General features: G+C 40.3%; 1 protein-coding gene across 1 annotated transcript in view; it reads right to left on the reverse strand.

The window, feature by feature from the left end:
• The window catches only part of LOC116979790 (peroxisome proliferator-activated receptor gamma coactivator 1-alpha-like), a gene marked incomplete at its 5' end in the record, with an annotated part of 34,801 nt that extends 16,117 nt beyond the window's left edge, over positions 1-18,684 (reverse strand). Inside the window, 10 exon segments of the mRNA XM_033031650.1 lie at positions 9,907-10,058; positions 10,987-11,108; positions 11,197-11,317; positions 15,206-15,322; positions 17,723-18,077; positions 18,080-18,137; positions 18,139-18,216; positions 18,252-18,397; positions 18,400-18,642; positions 18,645-18,684. Coding sequence (XP_032887541.1) covers positions 9,907-10,058; positions 10,987-11,108; positions 11,197-11,317; positions 15,206-15,322; positions 17,723-18,077; positions 18,080-18,137; positions 18,139-18,216; positions 18,252-18,397; positions 18,400-18,642; positions 18,645-18,684 — 1,432 coding nt within the window.
• Positions 18,685-19,814: the final 1,130 nt, after the last annotated feature.

The following is a 19,814-nucleotide window of genomic DNA, read 5'->3' on the forward strand; positions in this document are numbered from 1 at the left end:
GGTCATTCTTCTGTCGGTCAGTGGACTAAAATTAGCATCATTTCACCCTCACCTTAGTTGGCCACTTTCTCCAAAATTCAGGTCATCAATTCTAGAAACATATTCCACAGTTCTGTTTGCAAGCAAGAAAACAGGTTTCCTTTCTTATGCTTTCAACCATCGAGGAAATACTTAAACAGATATTGCACTTCTTTAAATGATGTGCTCTTTGGTATGTTTGCGCACAACCAACGCCACATTAAAATAAGTATCCTGAATTAAGTGCTGGAATTGTAATTCAATCTAATTCTTGAATTAAACTGGATTTAGGACTGTTTTAAAACAAGAGGAAAAAGAAGGTGAATGAAAAGGAGATGGGTTTTAAATAAGTTTTTAATAATAGCCTGACAACATTTATTGTTATTCCTAAAATTCAGTGCACCTGTTTATTTCATTGTCTTGCCATCATAAACTTGCCAGGTATAATGTACTGCTTTGCTTCTAACGTTCCCTTTATGCTGCTGGAAGCTGTTTCGCGTGCAGCAACTAAGTCCAACTTCATCATTTTTTTAATGCCAAATATGCAAACATAAATTTAATTATTCAAAGGAGTTTCTGTAATATACTTTATTAGCCTGTATTCTGTAGTGAGAAACGAGGTGATGATGCTCACCACTGACCTCAAACAAAGCTGCCAAAAAGATGTAGTGATCTATGGAGTGCGGAATTCCCCTCTCTGGAATTAATTAATTGAGGCATCAGCATTATGTGCTGATCAGTCCATCGCAATGAAGAAACCTTACAATAGGGGAAATAACATTTTAAGGAAAATAAACTAAAAATTTGAATATTTACATGATAATAATGACCGTGCTGAAGTCTAATTTGAAAATTACGAAGGAAATCTACCTAAATGCTATCATTCTACTAAAATAGTTAGTTAGGAAAGAATTGCAGATGCTAGTTTAAATCGAAGGTAGACACAAAATGCTGGAATGATTCAGTGGGACAAGCAGCATCTCTGGAGAGAAAGAATGGGTGACGTTTCAGGTCGAGACCCTTCTTCAGACTGATCAGTTGAGTTACTCCAGCATTTTGTGTCTACCTTCGATTTAAACTAGCATCTGCAATTCTTTCCTAACTAATTATTTTAGTAGAATGATAACATTTTGAGTTAATTACTCCAAGGCAAATAAACTCTGAACATAACATTTTATTTTCAGGGCAAGAATGATACGCAGTAAAAATTGTGCCATGCGGAAAATTAAAACACAAGTGCAGATGATCGAACAGTGTTCAACTTTCTCAAGGTTTCTCAAGGAATAGAACATGAAATATGACATTACTGTTAATTTATTTACTTCAGAGTTTTCCAGCTGCAATTACTTATAAAGAGGAAAAGGGTATTAGCTAGAGCAAATCCTGGATTTCAACATTTAACCACCCAGGCACACACGTAAATATCCTGTGAGTTTCACAACATAATCAACGGAAAGGTTGACAGATTTGATGGTTTGACATCATCACAAACACAAAATTCCAGCCGTTATGTACCAACATTAGGAAACCAGATTGCAGATAATTTTATAATAATGAACTAGCATTCAGAATGGGAGAGGATTCAGTGGAGTAACCATTCCGAGAATATTTGTCCCGATGAATCCTCATACATTCAGTTATCATTCAAATACCATCAGTGAAATGCAAGTACCAAACTGATAAGATGGCTCTGGGAGATGAAGCTAGTCACTGGTTGGCTGCCAGTGACTAGCGAAGTTCCTCGGGGCTCGGTGCTGGGACCGCTTCTCTTCATGTTGTATATTAATGATTTGGATGAAGGGATTGAAAGCTTTGTGGCCAGGTTTGCGGATGATACGAAAATAGATGGAGGGGCAGGTAGCGTAGAGAAAGCAGGGACTCTGCAAAAGGATTTGGATATGTTGGGAGAGTGGGCAGAGAAGTGGCTGATCGAATATAGTGTAGCAAAGTGTGGAGTCATGCATTTTGGTAGTAGGACTAAAGGCGTAGATTATGGGGAGAGAATCCAGAAATCGGAGGTGTAAAGGGACTTGGGAATGCTGGTGCAGGATTCCCAAAAAGTCAACCTGCAACTCAAATCGGTAGTAATGAAAGCAAATGCAATGTTGTCATTTATTTCGAGAGGGCTTATACAAAAACAGCGATGTAATGTTGAGGCTCTAAAAGGCACTGGTCAGGCCGCATTTGGAATATTGTGAACAATTTTGGGCACCATATCTGAGGAAGGATGTGCTGGCTCTGGAGTGAGTCCAGAGGAGGTTTACAAGAATGATCCCAGGAATGAGTAGGTTAACATATGATAAGCGTTTGGCGGCACTGGGCCTGTACTCACTGGAGTTTAGAAGAACGAGGGGGGACCTCATTGAATCATACAGAACAGTGAAAGGCTTGAATAGAGTGGATGTGGAGAGGATGTTTCCACTGGTGGGAGAGTCTAGGACTAGATGTCATAGCTTCAGAATTTAGGAAGGAGATGAGGAGGAATTTCTTTGGAGGGTGGTGAATCTGTGGAATTCTGCCACAGAAGGCTTTGTAGGCAAAGTCAGTGGATATATTTAAGGCAGAGATAGATAGATTCTTGATTAGTACGGTGTCAGAGGTTATGGGGAGAAGGCAGGAGAATGGGATTAGGAGGAAGAGATAGATCAGCCATGATTGAATGGCGGAGTAGACTTGATGGGCCAAATGGTCTCATTCTGCTCCTATCACATGAACTAATGAAGCTATCCCACTGTAGCAAGAAGTCGGGTAGTTAGCTGCCAATGAGTCAACTTTTTGGTGAACTCTGAAGGAACATTTTTACTTACTCTGACTTCACCAAAGAAGTTCTAGTTTACTTTATTTAAGAAGCCTTCAAACTAAGCATCGACATGCCATAAATTAAGCTACCAAGACAAAATGGGACACATACCAGACTTACTGTTGCCCCATGGGATCTTGCATATTGCATACAACTCGTGTAGGACTAATATGTTAGTTAATAAGGAAAACGTCTATTTGATATTTGTGGCCTAGATGATTAATTATTTTACAAAGTAACTTCCACATCCATATCTTAGTAGGCCCCTCTCGGTCATGACTGACCATGGGTGGTGCATCCTGGTTGGATGCAAGCCTGGGCGATGTCATATGGAGGACAGGCTGTTGCCCATGCAGCACGTCCTCCCTCTCCACGTCGCTGAACGATCCAAAGGAACAGCAGGGCCGTTACAGTTTGGCACCAGTGCCATCGCAGGAGCTGCCAGAGCGAGGTTGTAGACAACGACAAACTCCTTAGGGGCTCCGACTCCGGATTTTCTTGAGGTTTACTCCTGGAGCCTTTTCCATGGATATGGCCACAAGGCAGTGGAGGTTTTAAATCAGAGTTTTCCCTCTCCTAGATGGACTGCCTTCCCAGGCTGCTGAGCCCGAGACTCATGGGGGCGGTAGCGTCTACCTTCCCGGGCAAGTCTATAGCACCTGCCCACTGCCCAAACATCCAGATCAGGTATGAGGTAACTCAGAAGATGTGATCTGCTTCATACAAGCGCAAAGCAGCTGATCATAATTTCATCATGCATGACATGGATACTGTAAAATGATTTTACAATACTATTTAAATATAAAACTGTACAAAAAGGAAGTTGTTATTTCATATTTTTCATGCAAGAATACTAGGAGGCCACCTCAACCCATCTACCCAAGATGACTCACATGGCAAACCCATTCCCCCATTAATGTTCTTTATAATCCTTTCTCAACACATCCCCTTATTCCCATCAACTCTACCCAAACTTTGATTAAAATGATCAAATCTGTCATATCCAGTCGATGCTTTGCTCTTGCACAACTTTTACCCACTAACTGTGTTCTCTCTCTTGCATAAGAGAGAGAAAAAAACCCCATTCTATTTAAGTGGTCTTGAAAATTCATGTTTCGCTCACTAAAGCTCTCACTGATTGCCGCAGAGGACCATTTTTTCCAAGACTCATCACTGTCACAGTTGATTAAAAAGTGATCCCCTTTAAGTGGGAATATCCTCAACTCTCAAGGAACCTTTTTTTAATAAATTTGATTTTCCAACTTCTCTGCCCGATTCAGCATATCATTTCAGAGGTTAATTATTCAGTGTCCAACTTGGCACATTAGGTGCGGATTATAAAGCTACGACCTCCAAGCTGACCAACAATGTTCAGCTTCATTATTTAAAAATAAGTAATATTCTTTCCAATCCTGCAATTCACCAAATTAAATAACTCTAAACCACGGAACCTAGCTATAACTGAGCTCTAAAATTCCAATAGAGCCTCAAGATTCTTTATCATTTGTGGGAATGAAATCTGAACAAAAGTCCACATCTGGAACTATGCAAGAGGCATTTTGAGTTACATTCATTGAATTTAAAAATTTGCTTTAAAATGGTTTTACCATGTCACAATGTCTATATATCTTATTTTTGTCTATGTCAATGTCTACAATATTTTCAAACTTACATATTTGATCTGAATTAATGGGAAAATATCCAGTAATGGAAAAATGAGCAATGAAACACCAAATAGCTGTGCATCCTTTAGGTTGTGACGTTGCCACATCAGACCAATTAAAGAACATTTCTGCCCTTTACAACATCACATCTTACTCTGTGATTTACAGGCCAGAATACAGAACATGTACCTCATGCTATTTAGCCTAGTGCACAAGGTTTAGGTATATTATTGTCACATGTACCAAAGTACACTGAGAAGCAAGCTGGGATTGAAAGCAGGCTCACCTCCTCTGACATCATGGGATAGACTGTGCATTAAGGTTTGTTATCAATAGATCACTGAGTAGATTCAAGGCTATTTTGGTGATTCTGGGCTTCCTGTTCCCATTCAGGTTGCGATCCTGCATATCCAACACATTGCATAGATTCTTGTCCCTCTGCTGAATTCTTGTGTTAGGATTACAGAGCCAAGAACGTAAATTTTAGTCCCAATCTAATGCATTTATTAGAGAATTGACTACAGAGAATGGAGAATGGACAACAGAGTAAGGTCAGGGCCAATTGTGAGGGGGGAAGTGAATACGGAGGTCAAAGTACTGTATATGAATGCGTGAAGTATAAGGAATAAAGTGGACGAGCTTGAAGCTCAGTTAGAAACTGGCAAGTATGATGTTGTGGGAATTACTGAGACATGGCTGCAAGAGGGCCAGGGCTGGGAACTGAATATTCAAGGGTATACCTCCTATCGAAAAGACAGACAGGTGGGCAGAGGGGGTGGGGTTGCTCTGTTGGTGAGGAATGAAATTCAGTCCCTTGCAAGGGGTGATATTGAAACAGGAGATGTGGAGTCAGTATGGATAGAACTAAGCAATTGTAAGGGTAAAAAGACCCTAATGGGACTAATCTACAGGCCCCCAAACAGTAGCCTGGACATAGGGCGCAAGTTGAATCAGGAGTTAAAATTGGCATGTAGCAAAAGTAATGCTGTGGTTGTTATGGGAGATTTCAACATGCAGGTAGACTGGGAAAATCAGGTTTGTACTGGACCCCAAGAAAGGGAGTTTGTAGAGTGCCTTCATGATGGATTATTTGAACAGCTTGCATTGGAGCCTACCAGGGAGAAGGCAATTCTGGATTTAGTGTTATGTAATGAACCAGATTTGATAAAGGACCTCGAGGTTAATGAGCCATTAGGAGGCAGTGACCATAACATGGTCAGGTTTAATCTACAATTGGAGAGGGAGAAGAGCAGATCGGAGGTGTCAGTGTTGCAGTTGAATAAAGGGGACTATGGGGCCATGAGGGAGGAGCTGGCCAAAGTTGACTGGAAAGATACACTGCAGGGATGACAGTGGAACAAAAATGGCAGGTGTTTCTAGGAATAATACAGAAGGTGCAGGATCAGTTCATTCCTAGGAGGAAGAAAGATTCCAAAGGGAGAAAGGGACGACCATGGCTGACAAGGGACGTCAGGGACAGTATAAAAATTAAAGCGAAGAAGTACAAGGTAGCAAAGATGAGCGGGAAGCAAGAGGATTGGGTAATGTTTAAAGAACAACAGAAGATAACCAAAAAGACAATACGGGGAGAAAAGATGAGGTATGAAGGTAAGCTAGCCACGAATATAAAGCAGGATAGTAAAAGCTTAGGTATGTGCAGAGGAAAAAATTAGTTAAGACCAAAGTTGGACACTTGAAGACCGAAAAAGGTGAATTTATTATGGGGAACAAGGAAATGGCAGATGAGTTGAACAGGTACTTTGGATCTGTCTTCACTAAGGAGGACACAAACAATCTTCCTGATATACTAGTGGCCAGAGGAACTGGGGTGACAGAGGAACTGAAGAAAATCCACATTAGGCAGGAAATGGTGTTGGATAGACTGATGGGACTGAAGGCTGTTAAATCCCCAGGGCCTGCTGGTCTGGATCCCAGGATACTTAAGGAAGTGGCTCTAGAAATTGTGGATGCATTGGTGATAATTTTCCAATGTTCTATAGACTCAGGATCAGTTCCTGTAGATTGGAGGGTAGCTAATGTCATCCCACTTTTTAAGAAAGGCGGGATAGAGAAAACGGGGAAGTATAGACCAGTTAGCCTGACATCGGTGGTGGGGAAGATGCAGGAGTCAATTATAAAAGATGAGATAGCCGCACATTTGGATAGCAGTAACAGGATCGGTCCGAGGCAGCATGGATTTACGAAGGGGACAATCATGCTTGACTAATCTTCTGGAATTTTTTGAGGATGTAACTAGGAAAATGGACAAGGGAGAGCAAGTGGATGTAGTGTAGCTGGACTTTCAGAAAGCATTTGATAAGGTCCCACATAGGAGATTAGTGGGCATAATTAGGGCACATGGTATTGGGGGTAGAGTGCTGACATGGATAGAGAAGTGGTTGACAGACAGGAAACAAAGAGTTGGGATTAGCGGGTCCCTTTCAGAATGGCAGGCAGTGTCTAGTGGGGTACCGCAAGGCTCGGTGCTGGGACCGCAGCTATTTACAATATACATCAATGATTTGGATGAAGGGATTCAAAGTAACATTAGCAAATTTGCAGATGACACAAAGCAGGGTGGCAGTGTGAACTGTGAGGTGGATGCTATGAGAATGCAGGTGACTTGGACAGGTTGGGGGAGTGGACAGATGCATGGCAGATGAAGTTTAATGCGGATAAATGTGAGGTTATCCACTTTGGTAGCAAAAACAGGAAGGCAGATTACTATCTAAATGGCATCAAGTTGGGAAAAGGGGAAGTACAACGGAATCTGGTGGTCTTTGTACATCAGTCTATGAAAGTAAGCATGTAGGTACAGCAGGCAGTGAAGAAATCGAATGGCATGTTGGCCTTTATAACAAGAGGAATCGAATATAGGAGCAAAGAGGTCCTTCTGCAGTTGTACAGAGCCCTAGTGAGACCACACCTGGAATATTGTGTGCAGTTTTGGTCCCCTCATTTGAGGAAGGACATTCTTGCTATTGAGAGAGTGCAGCGTAGGTTTACAAGGTTAATTCCCGGGATGACGGATCTCATTGAAACATATAAGATTGTTAAGGGCTTGGACATGCTAGAGGCAGGAAACATGTTCCCGATGTTGGGGGAGTCCAGAACCAGGGGCCACAGTTTAAGAATAAGGAGTAAGCCATTTAGAACGGAGACGAGGAAACACTTTTTCTCACAGAGAGTGGTGAGTCTGTGGAATTCTCTGCCTCAGAGGGCGGTGGAGGCAGGTTCTCTGGATGCTTTCAAGAGAGAGCTAGATAGGGCTCTTAAAGATAGCTGGGTCAGGGGATATGGGGATAAGGCAGGAATGGGGTACTGATTTGGGATGATAAGCCATGATCACTTTGAATGGTGGTGCTGGCTCAAAGGGCCAAATGGCCTACTCCTGCACCTATTGTCTATTGACTATTAGCCATCTTCCAAATTATAACCCAGCCTAACAATCCCTCAAAAAATGAAATTTCCGTCTATTCTCTGATTCTATTGTGATCAATGGGACAATTATCTATTTGCCTGATACTGATGTAAGTTATTCTCAGCTTTTTATACTTTTCCTCATTTCTTTGACAAAAGACCGTTCATACGTTGTGCAATAATTTTAGGAAGTCAATTTCTCTTTGAATACCCTTAATTAGTCATAAGGTTTCACATTAGCTAGAGTCCTCTTTTTATTCCTGGGCCGTCATGTCTTTCATCAATAACAAAAAATAATTCATTTTCCTACAGCTCTTACATAGATACATAGATACATAGAAAATAGGTGCAGGAGTAGGCCATTCGGCCCTTCGAGCCTGCACCGCCATTCAATATGATCATGGCTGATCATCCAACTCAGTATCCCGTACCTGCCTTCTCTCCATACCCTCTGATCCCCTTAGCCTCAAGGGCCACATCTAACTCCCTTTTAAATATAGCCAATGAACTGGCCTCAACTACCCTCTGTGGCAGAGAGTTCCAGAGATTCACCACTCTCTGTGTGAAAAAGTTTCTTCTCATCTCGGTCCTAAAGGATTTCCCCCTTATCCTTAAGCTGTGACCCCTTGTCCTGGACTTCCCCAACATCGGGAACAATCTTCCTGCATCTAGCCTGTCCAACCCCATAAGAATTTTGTACGTTTCTATAAGATCCCCTCTCAATCTCCTAAATTCTAGCGAGTATAAGCCAAGTCTATCCAGTCTTTCTTCATATGAAAGTCCTGACATCCCAGGAATCAGTCTGGTGAACCTTCTCTGCACTCCCTCTATGGCTATAATGTCCTTCCTCAGATTTGGAGACCAAAACTGTACACAATACTCCAGGTGTGGTCTCACCAAGACGCTGTACAATTGCAGTAGAACCTCCCTGCTCCTATACTCAAATCCTTTTGCTATGAAAGCTAACATACCATTCGCTTTCTTCACTGCCTGCTGCACCTGCATGCCTACTTTCAATGACTGGTGTACCATGACACCCAGGTCTCGCTGCATCTCCCCTTTTCCTAATCGGCCACCATTTAGATAATAGTCTGCTTTCCTGTTTTTGCCACCAAAGTGGATAACCTCACATTTATCCACATTATACTGCATCTGCCAAACATTTGCCCACTCACCCAGCCTATCCAAGTCACCTTGCAGTCTCCTAGCATCCTCCTCACAGCTAACACTGCACCCCAGCTTAGTGTCATCCGCAAACTTGGAGATGTTGCCTTCAATTCCCTCATCCAGATCATTAATATAAATTGTAAATAGCTGGGGTCCCAGCACTGAGCCTTGCGGTACCCCACTAGTCACTGCCTGCCATTGTGAAAAGGACCCGTTTACTCCTACTCTTTGCTTCCTGTTTGCCAGCCAGTTCTCTATCCACATCAATACTGAACCCCCAATACCGTGTGCTTTAAGTTTGTATACTAATCTCTTATGTGGGACCTTGTCGAAAGCCTTCTGAAAGTCCAGATACAACACATCCACTGGTTCTCCCCTATCCACGCTACTAGTTACATCCTCGAAAAATTCTATAAGATTCGTCAGACATGATTTACCTTTCGTAAATCCATGCTGACTTTGTCCAATGATTTCACCACTTTCCAATAAGGTACAGTACATATGTACATAAGGTACAGTACATAAAATAACGTGTATTTTCTAAATCTTGCTTCCTAGGTGAAGTTAGCAAGTAACATTACTGTTAAATTCACATGGTACTTCAAGAATAAATATGGGTTAGTTTTGCCCAGAATGCCGTATTACACAAACCTCTACTGACTCTGTATGATTTTCTATTTTGAAAGTCACGTGTAAGAATATGATAAGAGAGGCAGAGTCTGAATTTATGATTAAATACTTCAAAGTTTTTGAAAATAATAATTAAAAACCATCAAAATTCAAATATCCATACTGTCAATGAGAAAGTAAAGCTATTATGTTACATACCAACCTTACCTAGATCTGCATAGTTTGACTTGTAAAACTGTCTACGACCACCAAAGCACAATTCAAATGGTGGCTCATGAGACCTTCGCAAAGTGTGTCCATTCTCGAGGGCAGCAAAGGCATCACAAGTGTAACGATATGTGATGAAACCATAGTTGTCACTGGAAAAAATGAGAACACAATGAACGGATGTCACTCATAGTAGCCAATTGTGCACATTGTGAATTAATTGCAGAATATAATTTGGTACCTTCCATTTGTTAACCAATAAAAACAAAACATTGCATCAATGTAGAAAGATATAAAAATAATTTGCACACAATTTGATGTATATTTAAATAAATATGTAAATTTCTTCAGATTTAAAAAAATACCACAAACAGTACTGAAAATCTGTTTGGTCATTGGTTGAGGGAGCACACAAAGAGACTTATTTCTTCTTTTTTGAAATAGACAATAAAAAATAAGATTTTATTATCTGTAGATATTAGTTTCAATTTATGGTATTTTTGGCAATAATGCACAATAGTTGGCCATGCCTCTATTAAACCTTGTAAATTTGAAAGGGGCAGTGCTGCATGATGCCCAATCTGCCTGTCAGTTGCCAATGCATCACCGTGTCAAAGTACAAAGCCAGATACTAAGATCTCAATTGTTTCTCTAGATTAGAAATATACTCTGCACACTCTATATGGTAAAATATCAAGACTATAGCTAATGCTATGTTGGTGTTGGCTGTAGCAGCAGGAATATTTTTCTGCAAAAAGACAGCTTGGGCCATAACCATCCTTCATCCACACAACAATATCTTTTTGCAATGAGTTGAATTGAATCAACAAATTCTGTGACTGGTATCAGGAGGTCTGTTTGATGTCAGTGTGATGGAAATCAAGCCACAAAGATGACCAGATAATCTCCAAGAAAATATAAATTCAAAATATCAACACATATTTCAAAATTATAAGAACTCTTACATGCCCATTCAGTTATTATTAAAGTTCTCTATCAGCTCCATTAATTAAAAAAAAACTGATTTGAATTTTTCAGGAGCAAGTTTATCATGAGAAATGTAACTGTTGGTAATCTTACCCATCTTCACGCAAATGTACAGTGCATTCTTCGATTTCACCAAAAACTTCAAAACGTCTTTTAAGTTCTGTGCGTGTTATGTCACCCCTGACTTTTCCCACATAAATAACACGGCGTTCCTCCTGGGGAGATTTTAAGAACATTTTTGTAAACCAGAGCATCATGCTGCTAAATCTAAATGAAATAAAAGAGAGCCACAATAATACTTACAATTGCCTTTTGCCTTTGACGTTCCCTTTGTTTTGCTCTTTCAAATTCACGTTTCTCATAGTCCTTTCGATATTCCTCCCTCTTCAGCCTCTCATTTTCATATTCCTCATAGCTGTCATATCTAAAGTAATGTATTGTGTTGCAAGGAAATAAAACAATTTAACAGTCAAATTTGTGCATGTGATATTTTCAAATAAAAACAGGTTCTGTTTGACAGTTTCTAGTGAAACTCTGGTAACTATGTATGATATGAAACTGGATCTGGGCACTATTAGCAGGTTAAACTTCCACAAGGTTTCGCTCCCTCAGCTAACATGACTATAAAGATAAAATATCAGCAGTTAAAACAGGATTGCTGCCACAGTTAATGCATGATTAGAATAGAAGAACAGAAGAAGTACATTAAGGTTCCTGGTTGCAAACCTTCGGAGTAACATTAAAGTACTTAACAACTTTTGAAATGGAGCTTTCTTTGAAGTTCTGGCATCCCATGCCAATCTCCATGAGCATCACCAGGAATTATGGTGGTAGTTCAAGGGGACTTTATTTGGTGTGAGTAGCAATACAACTTTGAGCGTTGTGAGGACCTGTCTCCTCATGCACCAGAAACCATGCAGCCAAACCTCTATCCAGTGGAGAGGGGAAGGCTAACACTCTCCTGGGGGACAATTAAAGCTTCTTCCAGTCCCTTGTATAAGGAAGTCAATACTGAAACATGTTATCAACAACTTGCTTTTAGTATCCAGATTCAGCCATGAGCTTATTGCATGGTGAAGTGTGTTAATGAGACCTGTTATGTCTTCTATCAGTAAGCTTCGATATCCAAGCTATGCCCTTACCCTGAACTCTCACATCGCTCCTCCTATCCACCCCCACCCGACCATGTGGCTCCTGCTTGTCGTGATATGCATGGCTCAGAGATGCAAGTTGCAAATTATTTGATCTAACAAGATGGCATAAGCATAAGTGCTTCTGTCAAAAGTACTTAGTGAAGACATTGAAAGTGGAGCCCTGTGTTTGAAGTTATGACAATCTTCAGGCCAATTTTCTGAAATGCCTCACTGCTTCCCATTGCAGGAAGATTTGTAACTATCACCACAAATCTGATCCTATCCCTCAAAATTGGATGGGACCTAGTGCACAGAAAACATACTCATTGGAAGGGGACCATTAAGAAATTTAAGTGAATATATCTGGTCCATTGGTCTCCAGGATGGGGTTGCACTCGGGAGCCAGAATAGGCCTCATAAACATATTCCTCATATAGTAAGATCTGAATCTGGATACATAAAGTAGGTTGAACTTCCTCAGGGCTTCTATCACTCTTTAATTTTAGACCTTGCACAACAAGGTTTCTTCCAAAGTTAAAGAGGATACATCACCATTCAACAATTTCATGGTTGGTCTTCCACCTCAACTAAACTTGCCGAATCTATCCAAAAATCTTATGTCCAAAAGTCTATCAACATGAATTTTGAGTGTAGTTAACAACTAAGCAGTCGCATCTCTTTGGTACTCAGGTTTCCCCATCCACTGATTGACGGAGGGACAGACCATTTTAATCTGCTCTTTCTATTTAGACATAAAGAGTTGTGTGAAAGGAACATGGTTAATGAATCCTTCCAATCCAATCCATTTGGTGCACCTCATGTGGCCTCCTTTACATCAGTGATTGAAGTGCAGACTAGGCAACTGTTTTGCCACCTCTTCTATCGTACTTCTATCCTTATCTCACACTTCTTATCTTTTCATCTCTGGCCTTTGCAATCAGTCTGAAGAGGGGTCCCAACCCGAAATGTTGCCTATGTATGTTCTCCAGAGATGCTGCTTGACCTGCTGAGTTACTCCAACACTTCATATTATTGTTTTTGTAAATCAATATCTGCAGTTCCCTTGTGCCTACATTTCAGTTGTTTCTCTATTTTCTGGAAAAATACGTATTAGTTAATCATTGTCTGCTTTTTATTTTCTGGCCTGGTCTATAAAGGGATTTTGAATCTTATTGACTGCTCAGGCTGCTTGAGAACCGTGCTGGATCTGAACACAGCAAGTCCCTGTACAAATCGCACTGGAAAAGGAGAATCTGCTAAATCTTTGTGGGAAGCTTTCTTCTAGGTCAAGGTCTAGGCACCATCCTTTGGCCACCAATTGCAAAATACATGCCGTTATGTTGCAGCACTCCTGCACTTGCCAAACACATTGCTATTGTAAATTAAATGTCTGGAGTTGGCTTAGCATCTTCTATCCTTGCTTTACATGCAGTGCACTAAAATTGTGATTTTCCCATTGCAGCAAAACACATGTAATCATATTGTCACTCTGAAATTTACAGTATTGATCATACACTCTAGAAGTAGGTCAGTAATACTGAACAGGAAACAACTTGCAAGAAGCAGTTAAATTAATCTTCACAGCACCTTCTCATAATTTGTTAAGGTTCCGAACCAACAGAAACCTATTACCAACTTCCACAGCAGCAGTTTTATTATCGTTATACAGTGATACAGCATGGAAATAGACTCTTCAGCCGAACCTGTGCATGCCAAACAAACTAGTCCCATTGGCCTGGATTTGGCCCATGTCCCTCTGAAAACATATCTATCCATGTACCTGTCCAAATGTCCCTTAAATGTTGTTTTTTGTACTTGCCTCAACTACTTCCTCTGGCAGCTTGTTCTTTATACAGCTATGTGAAAAGCCTGCCCCTCGGGTTTCAATTAACTCTTTCCCCCCTCACCTTAAATCCATGCCCTCTATTTCTTGATTCCATTACCCTGAGTAACAAACTCTGTTCATTCACTCTATCTATTCCCCTCGTGATTTTAAACAACGCTGAGTTGCCTGCACTCCTAGCCTACCAAACCTGTTGAGATGCTGGCCGTCCGCGAGTCACGGCGCCAGACGGTGGAAGGCTCTACCCGAGTCGGCTGCCTGCCCCTTTTCCGGGGTTACTTCCGTGCCTGGGTGGGGTTAGAAAGGGAATATGCCCTGTCTACGGGCACCCTGAGGGAGTTCCGGGACCGCTGGGCTCCGCAGGGTGTTGAATGTATCCTCAATAAAGATTGTAACATAGTTGTATAGTAGTTTATTATGGATACATGTTTGTATTGTATTATGGTGGTGGGTTCTGACTTGTTTTATTGTAGTGTAAATATTAATTTTTAATAATTGAATACATTTTTTGATTAATAAAATAAAAATAAATAATAATAATAAAAACCTGTTGAGAACTTGTACAGAATTATGTTACATAACATCAGCAGGCAAACCAATACTTACTTTGCTTTGTGTTTAGTTTTTGTGTTTATCAAGAACACTGATCACTAAAATAGAACTACTATCTCCTGCACAAACATTGAGAGGAAAATGAGTGAAGGCTATCCAGGTCACTATTCTTTTTGAAACCTTCTGTTATCTTCACTGGGAATTAGACTGCATTCACACCTCAAGGGAGAGTGACGATGATGTATTTACTGACGCGATATGTTTGTTGCTTGGGAGACTGTTACATTTTAAAAGAAAGTAGAGAAATAGGAGATCAAAATCTTGAGGTAGACCTAATAGTATACAATAGGGAAACTAGGTGCCCGCAAAGAGAACTCGACATAAACAGGAAGGCAGAAGCATAATGGCATCAAATACTCGAGAAGGCATTAGACTACGGTAAATAAATGGGGAAAAGGATGGATAATGAATATGCACTATTGGCTGCTGTTCTTCTCAGTCATTAAATACAAATAATCAATGCTATTTCCAGCAAATTTCCCCTTAGAGCTACATCCAACCTTGCCCCTGACGCTGCTGAACAAAGAGGACCAAGTTTCAACTTAGGTAAGGAATCCATTTAAAACAAGCAAGTTAGGAAATTTTGGTGCACCTGAACGAATTTCGACTTCACAACAAACCTTTCAAAAATAAAACTTTAAGCTGGTAACAAGCCACCTGAAGTTATAATCTTTCCGCTTTAATAGATGATGTAAAGCATTTCTACACTATTGTAATCCCTCACCTGGGTCTACTATAACGACTGAAGGGAGACCTGGAGCGTGACCTTGAGTATGAGCAAGGGCTTCCACGAGACCTGTGTTGTACCCTACTGCGCCCTGAATCATAGCAGTGGTGTGATCTATAAAGCAAAATGAACATAAATATACAATTTAAAAAAAATAAAAACCAATAGTTCATCTTCCTTAGGTAAGAGAATGGGTATCATTTCAGCATTTATTAAATCACTAAAAGTAGGCCACGGATTTATTCTTCACATGCACAGCCAGACCTTCAGGGAAGGAGCTGGACAGAGGCTAGATAATTCCACACCAGAAGCTCAAAATATTTTGTACACTTTATTACCAAAAGCATGTGAGGAAGATGACCTCCAGATTATTGAACGTTGTGACCTGGTAGAAGGGCACATGAGAAAAAGGGAAAATAGTTTTTTAAATTACATGACGAAATTGTACATAAATTATAAAATAATTCTCCCAATGGCTCAGTTCCTTAGATGGTATTCTAGATAGTCAACCGGGTGATGGTTAACCAGGAGGGGTTAAGCTGAATTTCTTGGTCTGCATTGAGATAGCAGGTCTCAGCAGTGGGGATGAGAGTTACCCTGAGTTAATAAAGAGAAAATGGATCAGGATTCCCACCTGATTACTATCCGGTGGCCTCTGGTTGAAGTACAGCTTGGCAATCTATGCAAAGATTTGGCTTAAGCTGTGTTGCCTTTCATGATGCAAAAACCTGCTGCCATTCACTGGCTATGGTCACGTATGAAGAATGCGTGGGGCATGATAATAGAGGGCAAGCAGTGCCCCCGGATCCTTGACCAACAAGGAATCAACATCTTTGGGAGAGGAAAGAAGAAAACAAGAGGAAAAAAATAAAAATCATATTTTGAAATCTCCATATGTTGCTTGTGGATTACTATTCATTGCTAACCAAGGACAAGTAAAACAGGTAATCATAAAATCAATAGGAAAAATGTCTCATTTAAATGTAACAGAAAAAAAAGCAATTCATATCCTGCCTTTGAATCAAGCATTCTAATTGCAAAGTCAGGTTCTTGTATAAATGAATAAAATCTGTTTTCCAGTAGAGGTCATTAATTTAACTGTAGCCTGCGCAAGCTTTTCATAAAGTTTCCCAGTACCAAATGACATGCACTCAATGCCCTTTCATCATTATTTCTTTCCCTTCTCCCCCTCTCTCTCCCTCTCTCTCCTGTCACATCTCCTGCTGAGTCCAGCTTTTGCCAATATATGGGATTATCAGTTTTATAGTGTGTGAATGGTATGCTGATATGACATTGTCAATTACCCACTGCAACCGTCAACACAAATATCTTAAATTTATATTATGTCTCCAGACTTAAGACAGAATTTTGTTTTCCAAGTAGCTTGGGTATACTTGGGTATACTTGGGTATACTTGGGTATACTTGGGTATACTTGGGTATACTTGGGTATACAGCCACATATTAATGGTCACACTTTATTTTATGTAATGTACATCAGTACACAATCTATGTTTTTGTTAATCAGTAAAATATCTTTATTGCAAATAATTGAACTAAGTATAATGTCTTGTTTCTTCAATTATCCTTAAACATAGTGTAAACTATCTCAAGTATCTTCTCAGTCATTTCGATATATAATGCTGATATATAAAGCTCATGTTATTGCAAAAAAAATCATTTGTGACAATGACAGCCACAGACGATATTGCTTGTGCAGTGAACCTTCTTGATCTAATACTATTTCTGCTTTCCTGTGATAATGGGTAAAGGAATACTGTGCTTATATCACAAGCAAGGCAGCTGCCTCTGCTAAATTGGTATGTATTGATTTGCTACACTATTTGTTACTCGACCGTGATGCACAGTCCACAATATCTTAATGATCTTGTATATAAATGTAACCTTCTCAACAAAAGGAAGTGACCTCTCTGATGGCATAAGTGAGGCTCTTTCTTAATCATTTTTGAATTCCAAGAACAGATCTTGAGCTCAGGTGAATAATTCATAGCAATGTTAATAGAGCTTTAATAACATTGACCCTAAATTAAAGCAGGTGCAGTAGATTTATGAATCATTGAATCTAAAATTATTATTTTCTTTTTTTTAACTTTAAAATGTACAACAAACTAATGCATGGGTTGTTAATGTATATAATTCAAAAGGGGAAGAAAAAATTCTTGAACATAAAAGGGTTCAATTTAGCTTGCAGTAAATACGGAATGCTGAAAAGTATTTTCTTGCTAGATTCCTCCCACTTTCAGAGCAGATTTAGAAGGTGCCATTATCACTCCTGATATACAATCAATTGATAGTATGGATAGGACTAGGTTCTACCACTCCTATCAGAACTCGAAGCTGAGATGGAGACAATGAGTGTCTATCAGTAGCTGCATCAGCCAATCATTTTGAGCAGGAAAATAGGCTATCCATTTGCATCCCTGCACAATATGATATAAAAGAGCAATATTGCACATCCCATCCACCTGAATGAGTTAGAAAATTGTATACATACCTAGATGAGGATCTATTGTAAGGAGATCTTGATCTGGAATGATAATATGGGGAGCGAGAATAATGTCTACGTCTAGGATAGGAACTAGATCTCGATCTTGCCCTGACTATTCTTTGAGAAGGTGCATAAGTCTTTGGTGAGTAGATGGAATCGCTACATGGAGAGCTGGACAGAGAACGAGAACAAGATCTTTCTAATAATAACCCATCAGGTGTTCCGTCCCATGGATAGAGGAACTTTTCAGTCTCATCATCACTCTCATCAAACACACCGTCCAGCGACATTCCTGCACTGAGAAAAGTTGGCAGTTTTGAGTAATATCCAGGACAAAAGTCTTTTTCCCTCTGAAGACTTGCCTCTCTTCCATTTCATCAAAGAAGGCTTGACATGGATGACCAAAGTGCTTGTTTAGCTCTGGCCCTGATTTCTTGGTCTTTCAATTGTAATCTGGGACCAGAATAATTGCTGGGCTGTGCTTCCAGTTGCTGGCTTTCCTTCTTACATATGGATCTTCTTTAACAGGAAGTACATTTATTTTACGGTCTCTGGGCGAGGCCACTCTGGAAGACAAATCCTGGAGTTTAATGTCTTTGGGTTCCCTTGCTTTGTAGAACGTCATGGTAGTTAATGACTCTGCCTTTGCATTCATGAATTGACAGTAGTCATGATCACCAAGAGTCTTGTATTTGTCCGTTTCATCTTCCTCTCTTCACTTTGGGTAATGCTAAATGCACTGGGTAAATCTGAATTCTTACTGAGTTGGGCATAGAGTTCAGTTTGTTCAGTGCCTATCTTTATGGGACTGCTTCGTTGAGAGCTTGAGGCAGAAACACTTAACCGTAATTTCTTTGGAGGTGGACTGCGTACTGAAGAACCGCAAGATGACCTGTGTTTGACTGCAGCCTTAAACGGATTATCCTGTTAGCTTTATGTGGAGGAGTGGTTGGTGGTGTCAGACCTGAAATATAAAATTAAAAAATATATGTTCTTGCCAGTTATGAGGCAAATAGTTAAAATTAATTTGAAACAGTACATTCTCAGATAATCATTGGCAAAAGTTAAATCACATTGTGATGTATTCAGTACAGTGCTTCCTTGTGCAGTTGGCAGCACAATTTGCATTAATGCAGTGAGCAACAGATTTTAAATGGCTTGATTACAATGTCCCTGTCTCATTGCTGCTCATTGTTTAAATGAAGTACTACTAATGCAGTTTGTATTTTATAAATGAAACAGTATATCCTTCAGATTTATACAGATATCCACGCAACAAATAATACAGTCCCACAGACATAAAACATAGAAACATAGAAACATAGAAAATAGGTACAGGAAGGAGTAGGCCATTCAACCCTTCGAGCCAGTTGATGATCATGGCTGATCATCTAGAATCAGTAACCCTGTTCCTGCTTTTCCCCCATATCCCTTGATTCCCTTAGCACTAAGAGCTAAATCTAACTCTCTCTTGAAAACATCCAGTGAATTGGCCTCAACTGCCTTCTGTGGCAGAGCAAAAAGGCAAAATTTGATAAAATTTCCATATCTGATTTGGCATGGCTCATACGGAATTCTTATACAATTTGTCCTCTACCTGCTAAAATGGTTATTGCTAATATATAATTTCTTCTCAATATGACGCAAGCACTTTCACTATCCTTATACTGGTGTTGTGGTCACAAATAATGACAGACTTATGCAAGTATTAGACCAAGTGGGACCTTTTGGGTCTCATCCCCTCAACGGTTGCGGGGGGGGGGGGGGGGGTGGGGGTGGCCTGTGGCATCACACACACACTAACTACTTCCTACATACACACACTAACCACCCCCCTTGATATTATATTAATATTATTCATTCACCTCCTTTACCCATCCCCACCCTATCCCTCACGCATAGCCCGCAACTCGCAGGCACGTCTAGAGAAGGAGAGGGAGGGGGGTAGAGAGAGAGGGGGCAGAGACAGAGAGAGTGGGGCAGAGAGAGAGAGGGGCAGAGACAGAGAGAGAGGGGCAGAGACACAGAGCGAGGGGGAGAGAGAGAGAGAGAGATGAGAGAGAGAGAGAGAGCGAGAGAGAGAGAGAGAGAGAGAGAG

Source organism: Amblyraja radiata, chromosome 1, assembly GCF_010909765.2.
Source record: "Amblyraja radiata isolate CabotCenter1 chromosome 1, sAmbRad1.1.pri, whole genome shotgun sequence".
In the NCBI taxonomy this organism is placed as follows: domain Eukaryota; kingdom Metazoa; phylum Chordata; class Chondrichthyes; order Rajiformes; family Rajidae; genus Amblyraja; species Amblyraja radiata.